Genomic DNA, 18690 nt, shown 5'->3' with positions numbered 1-18690 from the left:
GTTTTTGTTGATGAGCACCGGGTTGCGGGTTGCTATCTCAGTTGAACAAAATATGGGATTATTGTAAAATTGGGTTTTTGAAAACTTTTAATAACACGTATGTCACATTTTAATAGATGGCAGACTGAACATCAGCAACAAGGGAAGTCTTACTCCATTTTAAAAAGATGGGAGCTTTCAAGGTGAAACTTAAAGGAAGGTTTAAGTCTTTTACCAAAAACACCCATTGAGTATTTATTAACCTCCACGACGGATTTTTCGGGGAGAAAAAACAAGAAAAGAGACAGACAAACAAGATTGTTGAGATACTTGGAGTGAAGCCATGCTGGTTGGATTCCGTACCATGGCGGGCAGATCAAAGTGTCAGACTTCCCGACTCCTTCGATTATTCTTTGCTTTTCACTATCGCTCTTTATTATTCCTTCCTCCCTGAGACTGAGATTAGTGAACCTTAACATTACAAGTTATTATTTGGGCATCTTGATTGTTTGTGTAAGAGGTTAGAAGTAAAATCAGTCATGGCTACGGCTTCCCTGCAGCCATGCACAACTTTGACACGCTCAACACGTCTCGCCCTCAACTCATCCAAGCTTCAGATGCTTCAGGCAACGGCAGTCTATCCCGGCGTTTACTCCAAGAGTAAATTGATCGGAAAACCAGTCCACAGTGCGGGAAGGTGGTCAATGTCATTGGGCAAGGGCAACTACCCTGAAATTGAACCCAACCAACTTTCTCCGTCACATAGGATTGAGCAGTTCTACGCTTGCATAAACAATAAGAACAAAATGGAACTTGAAGACTTCATCTCAGACGATTGCTGCTTTGAAGATTATTCGTTTTTTAATCCATTTCGGGGAAGAAAGGTCGCTTTTCTTATCTCATGTTCCTTTATTCTCATTTTTATTTTGAACAGTAACGCATTAATTAATTATTCATTGTGTTAGGACACTAATTCATGCACAGACACGTTCATGGTTTACTGCAGGAGGTCATACATTTCTTATTACAGCTGCTGGAATGCACCGGGAAGAACGTGAAATTTACAGTCGAAAGCGTATATGAGGGAGATCAATTCACAGTTGGCGTCATGTGGCACCTAGGTACTCTGAATTTCCATTATAAACTCCATTAAAATGGTCTGAGATACATGAGTATGGCAGGAATGTGACCCCATCTGCCTAGGTTCCTACCAGAATATCCCCAACCTGATAATAATAGTAGTCACTTCATTCTGGGATTTGTCTAGGCAAGCCGGCCCTCTTGCCATTTTCTTTTCTGTCGACCCAATTGTTTGATTGATTAACAACAGACTTCACGTGTGCTGCAGAATGGAAAGATAAATTCATACCTTTTACCAGAGGGAGCAGCTTCTACGAATGCTCAAAACAAGGACAAAGATTAGTGATCAAGTATTAATTAACCAACTATGGCACTCTGCAGCATTCTCACTCTCAAATATTGAGCTCACCAACTTTGTCAGATGTAGACTGATTAATTTGGTTGTAATGGTAACCATGTGCAGGAAAGCTCGAGTCATGATCGAGTCACCAATCAAGCCAGGCATGTTATCGATGGTAAGTCCACCAGTCACTCTGTTCTACACCTTTCCCATTCCCATCACATTAATAGTGGCGTTAAATCCATCTGGGCTGGATAGCTTTATAGAAAGACAAAAGATCGTTATGTCACTATTTCTGTTTCTTCCGGCGTTGCTTCTTATGCGGATTTCTCTGCTGTGAATTTCAGACTCTGTTGAAGATGATCAGAACCCTATTTGATGAATTCCCAAAGGCAGCTGAGGGTACGTTAATATCATTAAGCTAAGAAAATTAAACCCAGTTCCATATTGGAGATGCGCTGAAACATTTATGATGGGTGGCTTCCACAGGTTTCCTACAGAAGCCCCAAGCTATAGTGCAGCTGCTATTAAAGATTTACATCATATTTCTGGAGCCTTTTGTCCACCCTATTTTGCAGTGCTACATCAACGTCTGGAAAATTGTAGCTCAACTCCTAAGTAACATATTTAACATTTTGCTCATGGTTTCAAAGATCATCTTCAAATAAGGAACAACAGGAGGTTTATTTGTGTGGGCATGATCACTGCACATCTCAGTCATCATTGTTGCAGGATCCCATTTCGAGGAAAGAGAGAACAATGAAAGAGCTGCTGAGAAAATGCGGGAGTGGAGGTCTGTTGAAGGCAAAAATGGGCTCAGCTTGTCATTCATTGGTCTTGGACCTCCTGGCTACTCCTCCATCCACGGCATTATTGTTTCTATGCTTCTTTTTCTTTGATCTGAAGTTGCCATGATTCCTCAGTTTTAGACACGATGTAATTGTGATCATATAACTAAATATATTTAAATAAAGAAAGGATGTCCAGTTCCAGGTTCCGAGATCAACTTATGGATCCTTTAATTTCTTTCGAATTTCAATTTAATACCTACAACAGAGCATGGATCGATGAATGGCAAAGTTTCACTCAAAATTCTAAGAAACCCAATTAAGCGACGCAAAGAATTTAATACCTTTGAAAACTCTCTGAGACATAAATTCTGATTCTGAAAGCAACTGACTGGAGAGACAGGGAGGAAACAAAGTTAGGAGGGAAGAGGAATAACGAAGGTCAGCTTTTAAATATACCAAGGCCAAGGATGCGTGCTACGTACATTACATCAAACACTTTTCATCGATCTTTGAAATAAAAAGAAAGAAAAAACAGCCTATCAGACGGTTTTAGAATAAGGACAAACTTCGCTGTCCAGCTTACTAGGATGACAGAGCGATTCTTCATCTTTTTCACCCGAAAATCGTAGCTATGTTCCATTCAAGTTCTTGTTTGGTTATAGGGTTGTGGGCCTTGTGGCTTCGTTAGCTCGGGCAAGAGGAAATGCACACACCCATTTCTTGAACAGGACAAACATGGCTTCTCTGCAACTGCTGATCAGTAACCCCGGCCCCTCTTCTTTCCATTCTTCCTTACTCTATACATTGACATCCCTCCACTCTTTCGACAGAAGAGCCGTAAAACCAATCAAACCTAATTACAAGAACTATAACACGACAATCCAATCGGTCATTCAATGGAATCGGAAACCCCAATTAGCCGGAGATACTCCCCGTGTTGTCGTCATCACCTCCGGAAAAGGCGGTGTCGGAAAAACCACCACCACCGCCAATTTGGGTCTCTCCCTCGCTCGTCTCGGCTTCTCCATTGTCGCCATTGACGCCGATGTTGGCCTCCGCAATCTCGACCTCCTTCTCGGCCTGGAAAACCGTGTCAATTACACTGCCATTGAGGTCCTCAATGGCGATTGCCGCCTCGACCAGGCTTTAGTCCGTGATAAGCGCTGGTCCAACTTCGAGCTTCTCTGTATCTCCAAGCCTCGGTCTAAGCTCCCAATGGGGTTCGGTGGGAAAGCCCTAATTTGGCTTGTCGATGCCTTAAAATCCCGCCCCGAAGGTTCTCCCGATTTCATTCTTATCGACTGTCCTGCAGGTATCGACGCTGGATTCATTACTGCTATTACTCCGGCGAACGAGGCTGTCCTCGTTACTACACCGGATATTACTAGCTTGAGGGACGCTGACAGGGTCACGGGTCTTCTCGAATGTGATGGAATCAAAGATATAAAGATGATTGTGAACCGAATACGGACAGATTTGATAAGAGGAGAGGATATGATGTCAGTTCTTGACGTTCAGGAAATGCTGGGATTGGCGCTGTTAGGGGTGATTCCAGAGGATTCAGAGGTGATTCGTAGTGCAAATCGAGGGTATCCTCTTGTTTTAAATAATCCGCCAACGTTGGCAGGATTGGCATTTGAGCAGGCAGCATGGAGGCTTGTTGAGAAGGATAGCATGAAGGCAGTGATGGTTGAAGAGGAGCCAAAGAAGCGCGGACTCTTCTCATTTTTTGGACGCTAGGAAGCCGAATTTCATACGTTTGCTGAACAAACAAGTTTTTTTTTTTAATTCATTGGATCACAGTGATTTGGGGATACCCAGTGTTGTGGTGCAAGTAATTCGCTTTGGTTTTTAGGAACACCTATTTGTTGTTCAATGAGTTGGAGAAGTCGGAGGCTTTGTACAGAGAGTATGTATACCGTTTTTTTCCTTCATTTTAATTATCTATATTTCTTAATTTTTGATGGTTAGCGATCTAGCATTATTTTCATTGTAACGAATGCAATTTGATCTGCAGCTCAGCTTGCTTGTATGTCTGTCATTTTGGTTAAACTTTGCTTGGTTTGATATGTATATAAGAACAGAATGTCATAGCAGAGACTTTTTTTCCTATTCTATTTTGGTTTCCCCTCTGAATGTGGTAGGTAGAATGGAAAGTTAGGCCTGTGTTTGGACATGTTTTCAGAAAATTAAATTTGATGAACTTTTTTGATTCTAATAATCGCGTTTGGGTTTGGATTTGTGAAATTGTTGGAACTATTTTTTTTCTAGGCTCAAAACTCATTCTAAGTTTGATGCTGAAAATTTTAATTTCAAAATAGAATCATTTTTGGCTTAGAACTCATTCTTGAAATTGTGATTCTTTGGAGCAGAATTTTAGCCAAACATAGCCTAGATTGCTGACTTCCCTTTTATTTCATGGCACCATCAAGGTAGTATTACTATTTGATGCAAAATCAGGAAAGGTACAGCTAAAATCATGGTGATGCTGCTTATTACCTCTTCAGGGGATTTGGATATTGTGAAAGGAAAGAAAAGAAGATCATTTGCACCAATTAGATAATTGGTGTTATCAGTGGCAGAGCCAGGAATTTTCTCTTGGGGGTGCCAAGTTAAACAAGAAAATGAGGTGGGAATAGAAGAGGTAGGCTGTGTAGGGAAATGGGGTGGGAAAGTTTTGGGTACATTATAGATTTTTTAAAGAAAAATAAACAAAGTTTTTAATTTTGGGAGTTGGAGGAGGATTAAAGAATGATCCTTTAACATTTTCGTTCATGTTTTAGGGGGGCCAAGGACCTACTTTATTATATTTTTGACCTTAGCTCTACTTAGTAACTATATATAAACATTGACCTAATAAAAAGCTTGGGGGTGGGGGCAAGGAACCCCCACCAATATACTTGGCTCCGCCCCTGGGTGTTATCTTTCTCCTTGTGTTTGAATTTGGTTTGACATACAAGTTTGCTTCTGTCTAAACTTAAAGAATGCATATTTCCAACATGCATGGATATACACAAAAGGTAAAAAAGAGAAGAATTAATATTTTGAAGAATTGTTAATTTGTCACTTCATGTTTAAGCTATGAGCATTTTACTTTAGTATGTCAGATATTTTTAGGTTAGGTATTTTAATTGATTAAGTCTATTTTTTGAAAAAAGCAAGATATAGTTGTATTAATTTAAAGCAAAATATCAGGGACTGTACAATGTGACTCTGTACAAATCCACATGAAACCAGATATCCTCAAATTAGTTAAACATACAAAAAAGAGGAGGAAAAAAATTCTCCCTAAAATGACATGTTGATAGACATTGCGTTACACACATATCTTCATGCTTAGGCATTCCACATAAATGTATGAGATCCATTCTTCGATAGTTTTATTTGTTTGAGCCTATTTATGTATTCCACTACAGGCAGTCAATTGAGATTCTCTTTTCCTCTCTAGTTATTTTTTCTTAAGTAGGAAAATAATGGTTGCAGTTTTTTCTTTAGGCAAGCTTTTTGTTTATTTATTTATTTACTTTTTTTGGGGGTTGGGGTTGTGAATACAGGATTCTATTCAAGGTCAGTAGGAACTACATCACTGATTTTGTCAGTTAAACCAGATGGCACCATCAAATAGTGGTTGGAGTTGATATCACAAAGGTAGCATTGAAAAACTTAATAGAATTTCAAACTGTTTGTCTCTAATTGTAACCAAAGTGATTATTTGTTACTACTAATTTTTTGGGAGAGCCAACTTAACTATTTTAGTTTTTTACTTAATCTCATGTATCTTTTTCCTTTTACAACTAGAAAGATTGAAGGGATGATCTTATGAGATTGTCTTTTGGAATACATTCTTAAGTTGGAGGCAAACTCTTATAGGATTTCTTTTTTTCTTTTTGCTGAAAGCAGAGAAACAATTTTTTCTGACACAAAAATGGATTATAAGTCTTGTCTTTTAATTCCTTTCATTTAAACAATCTAAGCACAATAATAGGGAGTTGGCATCAATGAGGAATCAATCCCTGCCATAAGCAAAGTGCAAATAACTAACTGTGAGAATAATTTATTGGGTCTAGCTATCCCAATTTTATTAGTTGCATGTCTTCTTCTGATCCTCCAAGTTATTCCTCCTAAAGAGTGTAATCATTTTCTTGAAGGTAATGTTTTGGTGCATATTGCTGAAGAATTATAGTGTGGAGGGTGTGAGCATCAGAACCCATGTACAATGAGGTTCAGTACAAGAGGGTAGGTTGTACAAAAACCAGTGGCCATCTACTAGTGCGAGCCAAAAAGCAACTCAAGATTAAAAGAAGGGGCTAGGGTGCCTTCTCTCAATTGCTTCTGTACTGATAACCATACTCTAAGAGAGCACAGCTTTTCTTAGAAGCAGCTCACCAGAAATGATTTTGTTCTAGAAAATGTAGGTAGATTCATATATCATTAACCCTTCATATTGATGCAAAACAGTATAGGTATTCTACAGGTCTGTGGATCCTGAAGTGATAGAATTGGGAAAGTGAACATTTTTAGACACTAAACTCAGTATTGTCAATGTGGTAAAGTAATGACTAGTTGTTTTGGCCTCTCTAGTTGGTTGCCTAGGCACTAACTAGTTAATAAAAGGAGGATATCTTCTCATAAAGTTAATTAAAATACAATTATGCAAGAAAAGAATGACATTGAACATTTAGTTTACAGTCTGTGCTTTGCAAACGAAGAGATAAGTTCAGCTGGATAGGCTATGATAGAGTCTCATAGCTTTTGTTTTCCAAAGAAAGAGTGCAACCTTGACTATTAGATGTACCCTCTTTTATGACAATTCCATACACCACTAATTGGAAGAAACCTTAAAAGAACTCCATTGTCTTCTTTTGTTTTATGTTTTATTTTTTTATTTTTTTTTGATAGATAAAAATTCAATTGATTTCATTAGAAGCAGATGATAAATAGTCCGTTACAAGCATCCCAATATGAGGCGTGAGGTGCAGCCTCATTAATACAGAAACATCATAAAGTTACAAGTGGGCCCAGTACAACTGATCCGTAGTTACTCCTTGTTTAGCTAGAGAATCAGCAAAAGCACTTGCCTCCCTCCCCACCCATTGTATAGTTACATCCATCTGCTGAGTTATCCATTTGAATTTCTTCATTTCATTTCTGTAAGCCCAAATCACTGAATCTGGGTTTTTTAGCCAACCCACCACCACCTTGGAGTCCCCTTCTATCACCAAATTTTCCAATCCTAACTCTCTTGCAATCTGTACGCCTTGTAGGGCTGCGCACAATTCTGCCTTTAAGGAGTCTCCATTCCCCCATTGGTCCTGAGAAGAGTGCTCTTAAATTTCCTTGTCTCTGATGACCCCTCCTATTCCAGCTGGGTTTGGGTTGCCTTGACTACTCCCATCGAAGTTTAGTTTAAGAAATCCTTCAATGGGAGGAGTCCAAGCCAACCTTGCCTTAACCTTCTGCACTGAGCTAGAAGCCACTAAAGGACAATTCCTCCAAATACCATCAAATGTGAAATTTTTGAATAGTTCCAACATTTGTAGCCAGTGTATAACCCTAGTCATTACACACTCCATAATTTGTGGTTTGCTCTTTTCTTTCTCTTGGAAGGTTCTGGCATTTCTCTCTTCCCACAAGGTCTACACCACTGCTGCTCTAGTGTACCTCCACATTACTCTTCCCCTCTTCTTCGGTAAAGCAAAGGTAGATGGGTAAAACAGAATTTTTATCTCCGTTGGCATATTCCACTTGCACCCAAACAAATAGAAAAACCAATCCTGTATATCTGTAGCAAATGAACAGGAAATTAGTAAATGGTAATGAGATTCACCATCAGATTTGCATAGAGTGCACCAATTCGGGGAAATACACAGAAAAGACCTCTTCTTTTGCAAATAATCCGAAGTGTTAATTTTCCTAAGAGCCACTTCCCAACAGAAGGCCTGAATTTTAGGGGGAATCAGCTAAAACCACACTTCTTTCCAAGGAAAGGATAGAGAGGAAAGGGATTGATAAAGAGCTTTAAAAAAGGAGGCACAAGAAAAGGAACCTTTAGAGCTTGGGAACCAAATTCTTCTATCTGGACAAGAAAACTCTAAGAAAACACTATCAAGAAGAGGGAGAAGCTCTGATAGACAAGTTGCTTCCTCATCCCTCAAACCCCTCCGAAATCCGAGATCCCAATTAAGATTCAAAGGCAAAGAAGGAAGAACCAAAAAATTTGAAATGACCTTATTTTTATACAATGAAATAGAATACAAAGAAGGAAACACCTCCTTTAAAGGCCGGCTACCAAGCCAAGTGTCTTCCCAGAATCAAATTAAATTCCCTGAGCCAACATCATACCTGATGTACCTGAGAAACTGAGGGAGGAGGCTATGAATTGCTTTCCAAGGTGCTTCTAAGGTAGCCCTACGTGATACACCAATGTCCTTGCCATTCTCCAATCTACCATGTATAATTGCCACTACTTCAACCCACAAATTTTCTCTCTCAAGAGGCCATCTCCATAGCCATTTTATTAAGTGGTCCTTTCTGGTGTCTCCCAGCTCCCAAAGGAAATCCCTCATAATTTTTTCTAATTTCTTTTCTTCTCTTGGTAGAATCCTAAAAACAAAGAGAAAGTAGATGGGTGGGTTAGCCAAAGTTGATTTTATCAGAGTGATCCTACCTCCTAAAGAGATGTAACTTCTCTTCCAAGAAGCCAATCTCTTTTTACATCTTTCTATAACTAGGTTCCAAAAACTACTTTCCTTCGGGTTTGCACCTAGGGCAAACCCTAGGTAGGTCAAAGGCCACGGGGTGATATGACATTCTAAGCAATTTGCTATCCTATTGTAGGACCATCCCCTCCATATTAATCCCTGCTATGTCCAAATTGATTTTCATAATTGACACCTTTTCAAACTTCTTGATTAGATTTTTCAATCTCCCGACTTTCTTGATGTCTCCTTCACAAAAAATAATGATATCATCTGCAAATTGGAGATGAGTAATTGGAACATTGTCTCTACCCACTTTCCAACCCCTAAAGTCATCTTCTCCGTCTGCCTTAGAGAGGAGTCTACTGAAGACATCTGCCACTAAAGTAAAAAGGAAGGGTGAGAGGGGATCACCTTGCCTTAACCCTTTGCAAGTTGGGGAGAAGTCTTTTACCACTCCATTAACAAGGACAGAAAAATGACAAGTTCGTACACACCCAAGCATCCAACTGCACCATCTCTCCCCAAACCCTCGTTGATGCAAAACTTATTTCAAAAAACCCCAATCCACTATGTCATAGGCCTTTTCTAAGTCCAATTTACACACAAAACCTTCCTTCCTAAATCTCTTCCATCTCCTCTACACATTCACTGGCTATTAGAACTTGATCAACTATTTGTCTCCCTTGATCAAAAGCTCCTTGATACTGACTAATGAGGGAAGGGAGAATTACTTTGATCCTCAATGATAGGACTTTAGCAATTATCTTATAAACACTAGTCTCTAGACTAATGGGTCGGAAATCCTTTGGATGGCTAGCATCACCTTTCTTTGGAATCAAGGCCAAGAAAGTTGCATTAACTCCAGGGCTAACAATATGTGTATTTGAGAATTCCTTAAAGACTTTATGTAAATCATCTTTCAGGACTTCCCAACAATCCTGATAGAAAGCCATTGTGAATCCATTTGGGTCCGGTGCTTTAGACCTATTCATTGAGAACACTGCCTTTCTTATTTCTTCTTCCTCAAAATCTCTTTCCAGCCAATTTGTCATGTCCTCATCTAGTAAAGGCCACTCCAATCCTTCTAAACTCAACCTATCCTCCAAAGGTCTCCTGTAAAGGGATTTATAGTGGTCCACAAAGATTCTGACAATTTCATCTTGATTTGAGATTAGCTCTCCATTGATTTCCAACCTAGCCACAAAGTTTTTGCGCCTTCTTCCATTGGTGATCGCATGAAAGAATTTTGCCTTCCTTTATCCATTTTTGTCTTGACTTTTGTCTCCAAGATATTTCCTCTCTCTTGAGGACTTCTTCCAATTCTTTTTTTGATTTCCATCTTAAATCCCTCTCTTTCGTAGGGAGATTTCTCTCATTTTCCACATTGTCCAATTCTTCAATATGGGAAACTAGTCAGTTTCCTTTCTTCTAACCTTCCAAAATGATCCCTATTCCACTCCTTTATTTTAGATCTTAATCTTTGCAATTTCTTATGGAATTTGATTCCTTCCCATCTTATTCCCCTTAATTCCTCCTTCCACCAATCCTCCACTTTCCGAATAAAATCCGGATGCATCAACCACATGTTTTCAAATTTGAAAGGAGTAGGGCAATGTAAAAAGATTTCTGTTCCTAATCTAATGGGGTGGTGATCTGAAGTGACTCTAGGCAATGCTCTGGAAACCAAACCTTTCCAATGGTTTTCCCATCCTATATTGAACATAAATCTATCCAACTTTGAGCATAGTGGGTTTTCCTGAAAATTGGACCAAGTGAAATTGGATTGCAACAGGGAGATCTCAGTCTATGAATTCATTAAATTTCCTCATACTAGTGATGATAGACTGATTGGGATTAGAAGTTTCATTGGAAAATCTTATCACATTGAAGTCCCCTCCCAAGCACCAAGCACCTTCCCACATATCACTTCTCTCTCTATAACTATTTGGTCCATAGACATTAGTTAACACCCAATTGAATCCATCCTCCACGCTCTTGAATTTTAATGATATGGTATGCCTACCTATCAATTCTTCGATTGCTTCAAGCACTTCATCCTTCTACAAGATCACTATTACCCCCTGAAGCCCCCCAAGATGGAGCTTCAACCCATCTTATTTCTCTCGATCTCCACAAACAACTGATCAATCTTCGATCCAATTTTGTTAATTTAGTTTCTTTGAAAGTGTTGTGTCTGAGGCCTAGGTAAGGCACATACCTTAAAATGTGTGTGCACCTTGCCTGAGCGCCTAGGCATGCTTGAGGTGTGTCTTTTAAATCACTTGACTAAACAACCTAGATGATGTTTGGTTATCCTAGGTAACCACATCACGAGTAATAGACTAGTTAGAATGCAGTCGGTCTAGCTTCAACTTACTAGAGATTTCAATTTAGGGCTGTTAAGGTTAGGGGTTTGGATGCCTAAAAGCTTTGTTATGCAGGAGAGAATAATGGAAGAAGAGAGAAGAGTGAGAGAGAAGAAGAGAGAAGAGAGAACTGAGAGCCAAAAGTACTGCTGGTGACGCCAACTTTTGATATATATACTAGGGTGACAGAACATAAAAAATAAAAGGAGGAAATTACAAGAGTACCCCTGCAACACTATACTTAGATAAATAATAGTCTTTTAACACTCCCCCTCAAGTTGGGACATAGATGTCAATCATGCCCAACTTGTCACATAAATCATGATGCCGTGAGTGGTGTAACCCTTTTGTAAAGATGTCTGCAAGTTGATCTTCAGAGCTAACATAAGGAGTACACACTGCCCCTGTGACGACCTTTTCTCTGATAAAGTGTTTGTCAACTTCGATGTGTTTAGTTCTATCATGCAACACCGGATTAGCAGCAATGTTTATGGCTGCTTTGTTATCACAAAATAGTGTCATAGGTCCGTCAATTGGAAAACCCAACTCACTCAACAAAATTTTCAGCCACATAATTTCAGCCACTCCATGAGACATTGTCCGGTATTCAGCTTCAGCACTAGATCTAGCTACCGCATTCTGTTTTTTGCTTCTCTAGTTAACTAAATTACCTCCTATGAAGGTACAATAGCCACTAGTTGACTTTCTATCATTCAGGGATCCTGCCCAATCTGCATCAATATACACTTCAACTTTCAAATGTCCATGCTTTTGGAACAACAAGCCTGCACTTGGGAACTTCTTAAGATATCTGAGAACTCTTTCTGTTGCTTCAAGATGGGTAGTCTTAGGGGCATGGATGAACTGGCTAAGAACACCCATTGCATAAGCTATGTCTGGTTGAGTATAGAAAGATATAACAGTCTTTTTAGAAGTCTCTTGAACATTTTCACATCCTTGATGGGTTCACCCTGACAGTCACCTAGTTTGTGATTAGGATCAATAGGGGAATCAACTGGCTTCACTCCTAGTTTTCCTGTATCCTAGAGTAAATCTAGGACATACTTTCTTTGGGAAATGAAGATACCCCTTTGTGAGTGGGCCACTTCAATCCCAAGGAAGTACCTTAGAGGACCTAGATCTTTCACTTCAAATTAGGTAGGAAGAAAATTCTTCAATTTCTGAATTTCATCCTTCCAATCACCAGTGATAACTATATCATCAACATATACTATCGGTGCTGCAATCTTCTCTTCCCCTCTCTTTACAAACGATGTGTGATCAGACTGACACTGCTTGTATCCTTTTGCTGTATTGCTACATGGAACTTGCTGAAATAGGCTCTTGGTGATTGCTTCAGCCCATATAGTGATTTCTTTAGCCTGTACATTTTCTGTTCATTACCTAGAGCTCGAAAACCAAGGGGTTGTACCATGTATACTTCCTCTTCAAGGTCACCATTCAGGAAGGCATTCTTGATGTCAAGATGATGTAGATCCCAGTTAAGATTAGCAGCTAGGGAGAAAATGATTCTAATGGAGTTCATCTTAGCAGCAGGTGCAAAAGTTTTTGCATAATCTACTCCATACACTTGTGTAAACCCCTTTGCCACTAAACGAGCTTTATACCGTTCCACGGTGCCGTCAACCCTGTATTTAACCATGAAAAGCCATTTACATCCAACTGGATCTTTCCCCTCAGGAAGATCTACAAGTTCCCATGTGCCATTTTTATGTAAGGCATTAATTTCTTCCTTCATAGCATCTGTCCATTTAGGTACCAAAAGAGCTTTTGCCACATTCTTAGGGATAGGGACATTGTCAATGGAAGAGAGAAAGGCTCGAAAGGAGGGTGAAATGTTTTCATAGGAAACAAAATGGGAAATTAGGTGTTTAGTGGTGCAAGATCTAACACCTTTCCGGTAAGCAATAGGAAGCTCAAGGTCATTAGCAACAGAAGTGTTAATGGCAATAGGGTCAGGAACATCAACAGGAATCAATGTACCTGAATGGGTATGATCTGCTCCTAGAGAGTCTAATGGCATTGGTGGTACAGCTTCTAGGTGCCCCACAACTCTTGAACACGGTTGGCCTTTGTAGCGATGAAAGAAGACACGAAAGGGAGGAGGATCAGGAAGAGGAGGGAGCTGAACTAGTTTATCCTCATTCCTACATTCCCCCTGAGGAGAAACAGGGAAGAAAGGCTCACTCTCAAAGAAAGAGACACATAGAGACATAAAATTTTCGAGAGACAGGATCAAAGCACCGGTATCCCTTCTGAGTGAAGGAGTATCCCAAGAAAATGCAAGGAATGGCACGAGGATCTAATTTTCCACGAGTGGGTGACAGATTTTGAACAAAACAACGACACCCAAACACATGAGGAGGAATAGGAAGAAGGGGAGCCTTAGGGAGGGCTTTGCACTCTAACCAACGGGGGCATGTGTCTTGGGTGTGTTGGGGTTTCTGGCAATGAGTACACCACAATTTGTCCTTGTCATCCACCTTTTTCTGAAAACCCCCATTCTTAAAGGTATTTCCCCCACCGGTAGTAACACTCCCTTTCGCCGCCAACACAACTGCATCCCCTCTAGAATTGTTCATCAAATTTCTTCTGCTTTCTTTTGATTGTATAAGAGCATAAACTTCCTAGACGGATGGAAGATCCTTGCTACCTAGGATCTGGACTCTGATAGATTCATATGTAGAGTTCAAACCATGTAGGAAAGCAAATACTCTCTGTTGAGAAACAAGTTTTTTGTACAATTTTGCATCTTCATCACACTTTCAGTCCACACTCTGATAATGGTCTGATTCCTTCCAGACAGAGGTCAAGTCTGAGTAGTACACAGATAGACACCTCTCCCCCTTTTTACAAGTGGATGATTCTGCCTGTAACTGGTAGATTTTTGCATAGTGACGCAGTTCAAAATATGTTGATTTTGCTTGTTCCCAGATCTCATTTGCCGTTTCAGCCCACATAAAATTCCTTATTATTTGAGGTTGCATAGACACTAAAATCCAGGACATGACCATGCTGTTTTCCTGGTTCCATCTGTCATATTGAGCACTCCTAGAATTGGGTTCTTTGATTCTTCCATTTATATAACCTATCTTTCCCCTTGCAGTGATGTACAACTTGATCCCTCTCGACCACTCTAAATAATTTAAACCATTGAGAAGAATAACAGCCATGGGAAATAATAGGTCCACACCCCCACTCATTCCATTCGACATTGAGGAAACACTGGATGTAGCAGACTCTTCACCACTCATGATTTCAGATTAAAAAAAAAACTCTTAAAGGGGGAACACAACCTTAAAAAAAAATTCTAACACTGAGGGAGAAAGGAAACCCCTTTTTTCTTCGGAAACACACCTCTTTTCTGTAAAACATAGGCACTAACAGGTCATCCCTTGACCTACAGAATCAACACAGGTGTTGCCACAGTGCATACAGGTCATCACTATTCACTCGACTTCTCCTTTCAGATCTAATAGTCCCGCTCTGATACCATGTTATGTAGGAGAGAGGAATGGAAGAAGAGAGAAGAGAGAGAGAAGAGAGAACTGAGAGCCAAAAGTGCTGTTGGCGGCACCAGCTTTTGATATATATACTAGGGCAACAGAACATAAAAAATAGAAGGAAGAAATTACAAGAATACCCCTGCGGTACTATACTTAGATAAATAACAGTCTTTTAACAAGTTTGATCAATTTGATCAATAAAAGGAAGGCTCATTGGTTATACAGAAGATGGAAAATTAACTAGAGAATAGTAAATTGGTTTAATTCCACATGTAATAGATGGGTGGTTTAACATACTAGAAATAAAGGGATTTTGGGGCTGGTGAAAGTGACTTAAGAAATATTCCTTATAGAAAAGGATTTGAAGCAATAGTCATTGGGACAGATGTTTGGTTCAGAATTTAAAGAAAATATTCAGGAAACAAGATTCTGAATTTAGAATAACTTTCATAGAAGATTAGATATGTTTACCTGCTCCTATAATTAAGTTCAAGGCCACGAACAAGTTTCTTTCCATGTTTTTACACTTTTCACATAGATATAGATATTATAGCATTGGTTAATCCTATTGGAGCTAGGAAAATCAAAATAATAGACTTGTCACTATCATAAGAAAACACAATGTCCATGAAACTTTAAACAAACTATGACCATGCAAATCAAAGTCTTATGTCAAACCTCCAGATGTAAAATGACCAAAATACCAGTACTATCTAAAATATAAAATACATAATAAAATCCAAGAACTCTCAATTTGAATCTTTGGCTCCTGGATCAAATTAGCTTAAGGGTTTCTTGGGTTTTTTTTCTTTGTTTTGTGAAGTGGGTTTCTTGGAAGTTTCTTCATGATTTATGGTATGACTTCCAGATGTTCAACAAAATGCTATCATATAGAACAAATCGTTCTGCTACTACTATAAAGTAATCTTCCCACAAAAACTATTCTAATATTCTTTTCATGATATTTTTATTTTTTCCTTTTTAATTTTTGAATAATGGAGCATATATATAATTTTTTGAGGTGGCTCAAGACAAAGAGGCTATAGATGCTGATACTTTTGATTATCAATGGGTTCTGGGAAGGCCCATTCCCCTTGGACTAGGGTGTGCCGTACAGTTTCCCCTGTCAAGATTGCCTTTCTGCTATGGGCAGCTGACGCAAACAAGTGTCTAACTACAGACGATTTACTTACAAGTATCTTAACTGACAATACCACTCGCATTTTAACAAATGAGAGTATGTAACTAGTGGATCACTTATTTCTTCATTGCAGTTTTTTAGGGGGTTATGGGCTAGAATGTTGGGCATCTTTGGATTTCAGATGTATTTGTCTGTGACTGGAGGATTTTCTATCGAGTTGGCAGCTGTCTGTCTTGAGTAGAAGAGGGAAAGTGATTTGGGAAGTTATTGCTTCGGCCCTGGTGTGGACTGTATAGTTGGAAGTAAATTCCAAAATTTTTGTTAATAGATGTAACTTGGAGGATGCAATTGTGAAGGCCTTATGGGGCAAGCCTTGGGTAGATGTTTTAGAGGTACCCATTAGTTTTTTTTTTTTTTTTTTTAATTGGGTGCAATTTTTTTTGTAATTATCATGGATCATGGTTGATTTATAGTTGTTTGGTTTTGTGTAGAAACTTGCCGTTTTTTTTTTTTCTTTTGCTTTTGTTGTTTTAATATATATGCTACATTTTTCTACTACCTTTCTTATGGAGGTACAAATCAAGCTGGGCTCTTGGAAGCAACAAGCCAGCAGCCAGAGCATTTTTGCATCTTTGTTAGGTTTGAACTTTGTACAAGAACAGTTTATTGCTAACTAAATGTGAAAATTGACAAAATTTCTTGGGCTCACTATATGATCTCACCATTTTAACTATCTAACCAAGGAAATGTGTGAGCTAAATTCCATGCAATAGATCAATTCCTCACTTGATTGGGGCAGGATGGTGTTATCCATCACGAGGTTGAATTAGTAGTTCTGATTGTGAATATTTTCTTGGATGTGCGAAACTATTTATCACAGAACCATAGTGTTCTTCCTATTCCATTTGTTAAACACTGCAACAAGTTCAGCATTGACCTCTTCCAAATTCTGACAACACAAGCAGAGAAAAAAGCCCATAAACTTTACTAGCTTGAGTTAAGATATACCAGTTGGTTTCTATTCTCATGCATAAATGAGATATTCATCTTTCATAATTTTGTATTAGTTTGACATCTGCATTATTGAATGTAGGTCTTCATCATTCCTGACCATTCTGGTTACAACTTTCCTTATAAGGTCATGGATTGATGCATTCCTGATTGATATATCTTTTCTCCCAACATTTTGTGCAATCTTTAGGTGATAAAACTAAATTAAATTTGAAAGTTTTCTTGTTTTAAGCTTAATTTCATTTGATGATATTTGCTTCTTTATTGCCATCTTATACAAAGAGGGTTGTATCAGTTGGTTGTCGAAATAAAAACCTTAGCCAATCCAATATGAATATGAATCCTGAATTGTTATGGCTCTTGATAGAGCATAATGGTGGGACAATAGTTGTGTAGCTAATGCCAAATAGTTGGGATTAAAGCTGAGTTGAGTTACCCTCTATATACAAAGAGGTGGCACATGTTACAGAGAGAGACCCATTTTTAGTCATCTTAAATCCATTGTCTTGGAGAATGATATCTAGTCTTCACCTGTTTAGTGGCAAAACGAAGAAGGATAAAGTTAGAATTGAACATATTCATGGTCATGGGAGTCGAGGAATATCTTGATAGTTTAGTTTAATTTTTTTTTGGTAATCAAACCTTTGATTATAAAATGAGGGAGAAGTAGACTAAATGCTTTGGACGTGTGCATAAACTTTTTTTAAATTTTTTTTTCGAGCTAGGCTGTGAAAGATCCCATTACCAATGTGTCCCTAACCCACAAAGTATATGTCGGGCACATTGTGAGTTGTGAATGGACAAGACAGTTCAGTGAAGGATTGAGGATATCACCTACAAGATGATTGTCTTAGAAAATGACTAGTTGCAACTTGCAACTTCTGGGTCATCCTGTAGTTGTGGAGACCAATACAAATGATCTGACAATAAACTATTCTCATGAGGAACTTAATATAAGATTGAAACTTAGTTGGAATCCTACCTAGAGCATTTCTGTAAAGCCTATTGCTGCAGAGCTTTATCCAAATAAATGAACTTTGCAGTTGTCGCTATTTTTCACTGAGCAATTTTTAATGCAAAATTGTCGTGTTTTCTGAAGTTTGGTTGTGAAGAAAGTGAAGGAAAAGAAAATAAAAAGAGGCTTTCCTTAATCTGCATGACAAAGGAAAGCAAAAGAAAAAATGTTACAAGATAGGAAGGTAAGTTTTGTCTGACCACTTTTAATTTCTCTCTGAAAAAGCCAAGAAAACAGTAGAGAGTGAGAAATAAAATTGGCACCATGCTCTCATAAGAGAAAACTATGCAGACTTTTTATTTTTTCTAGTTTTATCTATTTATTTACTTGTTTGTATTTTTTTTAACCGAACACCGTTGTTTTAAAGATTGTAAAGAAGGATGGCTCTACGTGGTTCCCACGCTCTTGTAGTTTGCTGTGATATTCCTAGGGACCGCAGGACCCCCTGGGAATGTTTGGTTGTACAGAGAAAGTATAGACTGTATAGTCCAGGTTGATGCCTGATTCTGCTTCGGATATCAAAGGAAGAATATAGTAAGGGTTTTATAGTTTTATATATAGGGATAAGTAGAGCGCACTCCACAAATCTGAAATTACAGCCCCTCCTACTTTATCTTATATAATATTACCTAAGACACTGTTAGTCACATTGACGTGAGGCCTCTTGTCAGTCACATGGCTCTGGTGCTGACATGCTGTCCAACATTTCGTTAGTCTAAAAATAAAAATAGCTCTGGTG

At 38.7% G+C, this 18690-nt stretch overlaps 1 protein-coding gene and 1 pseudogene across 4 annotated transcripts; both read left to right on the top strand.

The window, feature by feature from the left end:
* Positions 1–260: 260 nt before the first annotated feature.
* Positions 261–2405, top strand: LOC148879839 (Nuclear transport factor 2 (NTF2) family protein). Its single transcript, XM_088961547.1, has 7 exons — positions 261–863; positions 986–1100; positions 1328–1409; positions 1523–1574; positions 1747–1801; positions 1889–2017; positions 2132–2405. Exons 1-7 carry the CDS (start codon positions 519–521, stop codon positions 2296–2298), a joined length of 945 nt encoding a protein of 314 aa, XP_088817673.1. The 5' UTR covers positions 261–518; the 3' UTR covers positions 2299–2405.
* A 110-nt stretch (positions 2406–2515) lies between these two features.
* Positions 2516–16620, top strand: LOC148879838 (septum site-determining protein minD homolog, chloroplastic pseudogene; annotated as a pseudogene). 3 transcript variants are annotated; one of them, XR_016104352.1, is made up of 3 exons: positions 2516–4099; positions 5745–5838; positions 16059–16620. The product of XR_016104352.1 is annotated as a septum site-determining protein minD homolog, chloroplastic pseudogene, transcript variant X3 (transcript). The 3 variants fall into 3 exon arrangements; XR_016104351.1 differs by lacking the exon at positions 16059–16620 and adding an exon at positions 15816–16048; XR_016104350.1 differs by lacking the exon at positions 16059–16620 and having other exon boundaries at positions 5745–6086.
* Positions 16621–18690: the final 2070 nt, after the last annotated feature.

The sequence above is a fragment of the Nelumbo lutea genome, chromosome 1 (assembly GCF_056320005.1).
Source record: "Nelumbo lutea isolate HS-2025 chromosome 1, American lotus-T2T, whole genome shotgun sequence".
NCBI lineage: Eukaryota > Viridiplantae > Streptophyta > Magnoliopsida > Proteales > Nelumbonaceae > Nelumbo > Nelumbo lutea.
Note: the sequence above shows the minus strand (reverse complement) of the source record. Positions and strands in the feature narration are given on the sequence as shown.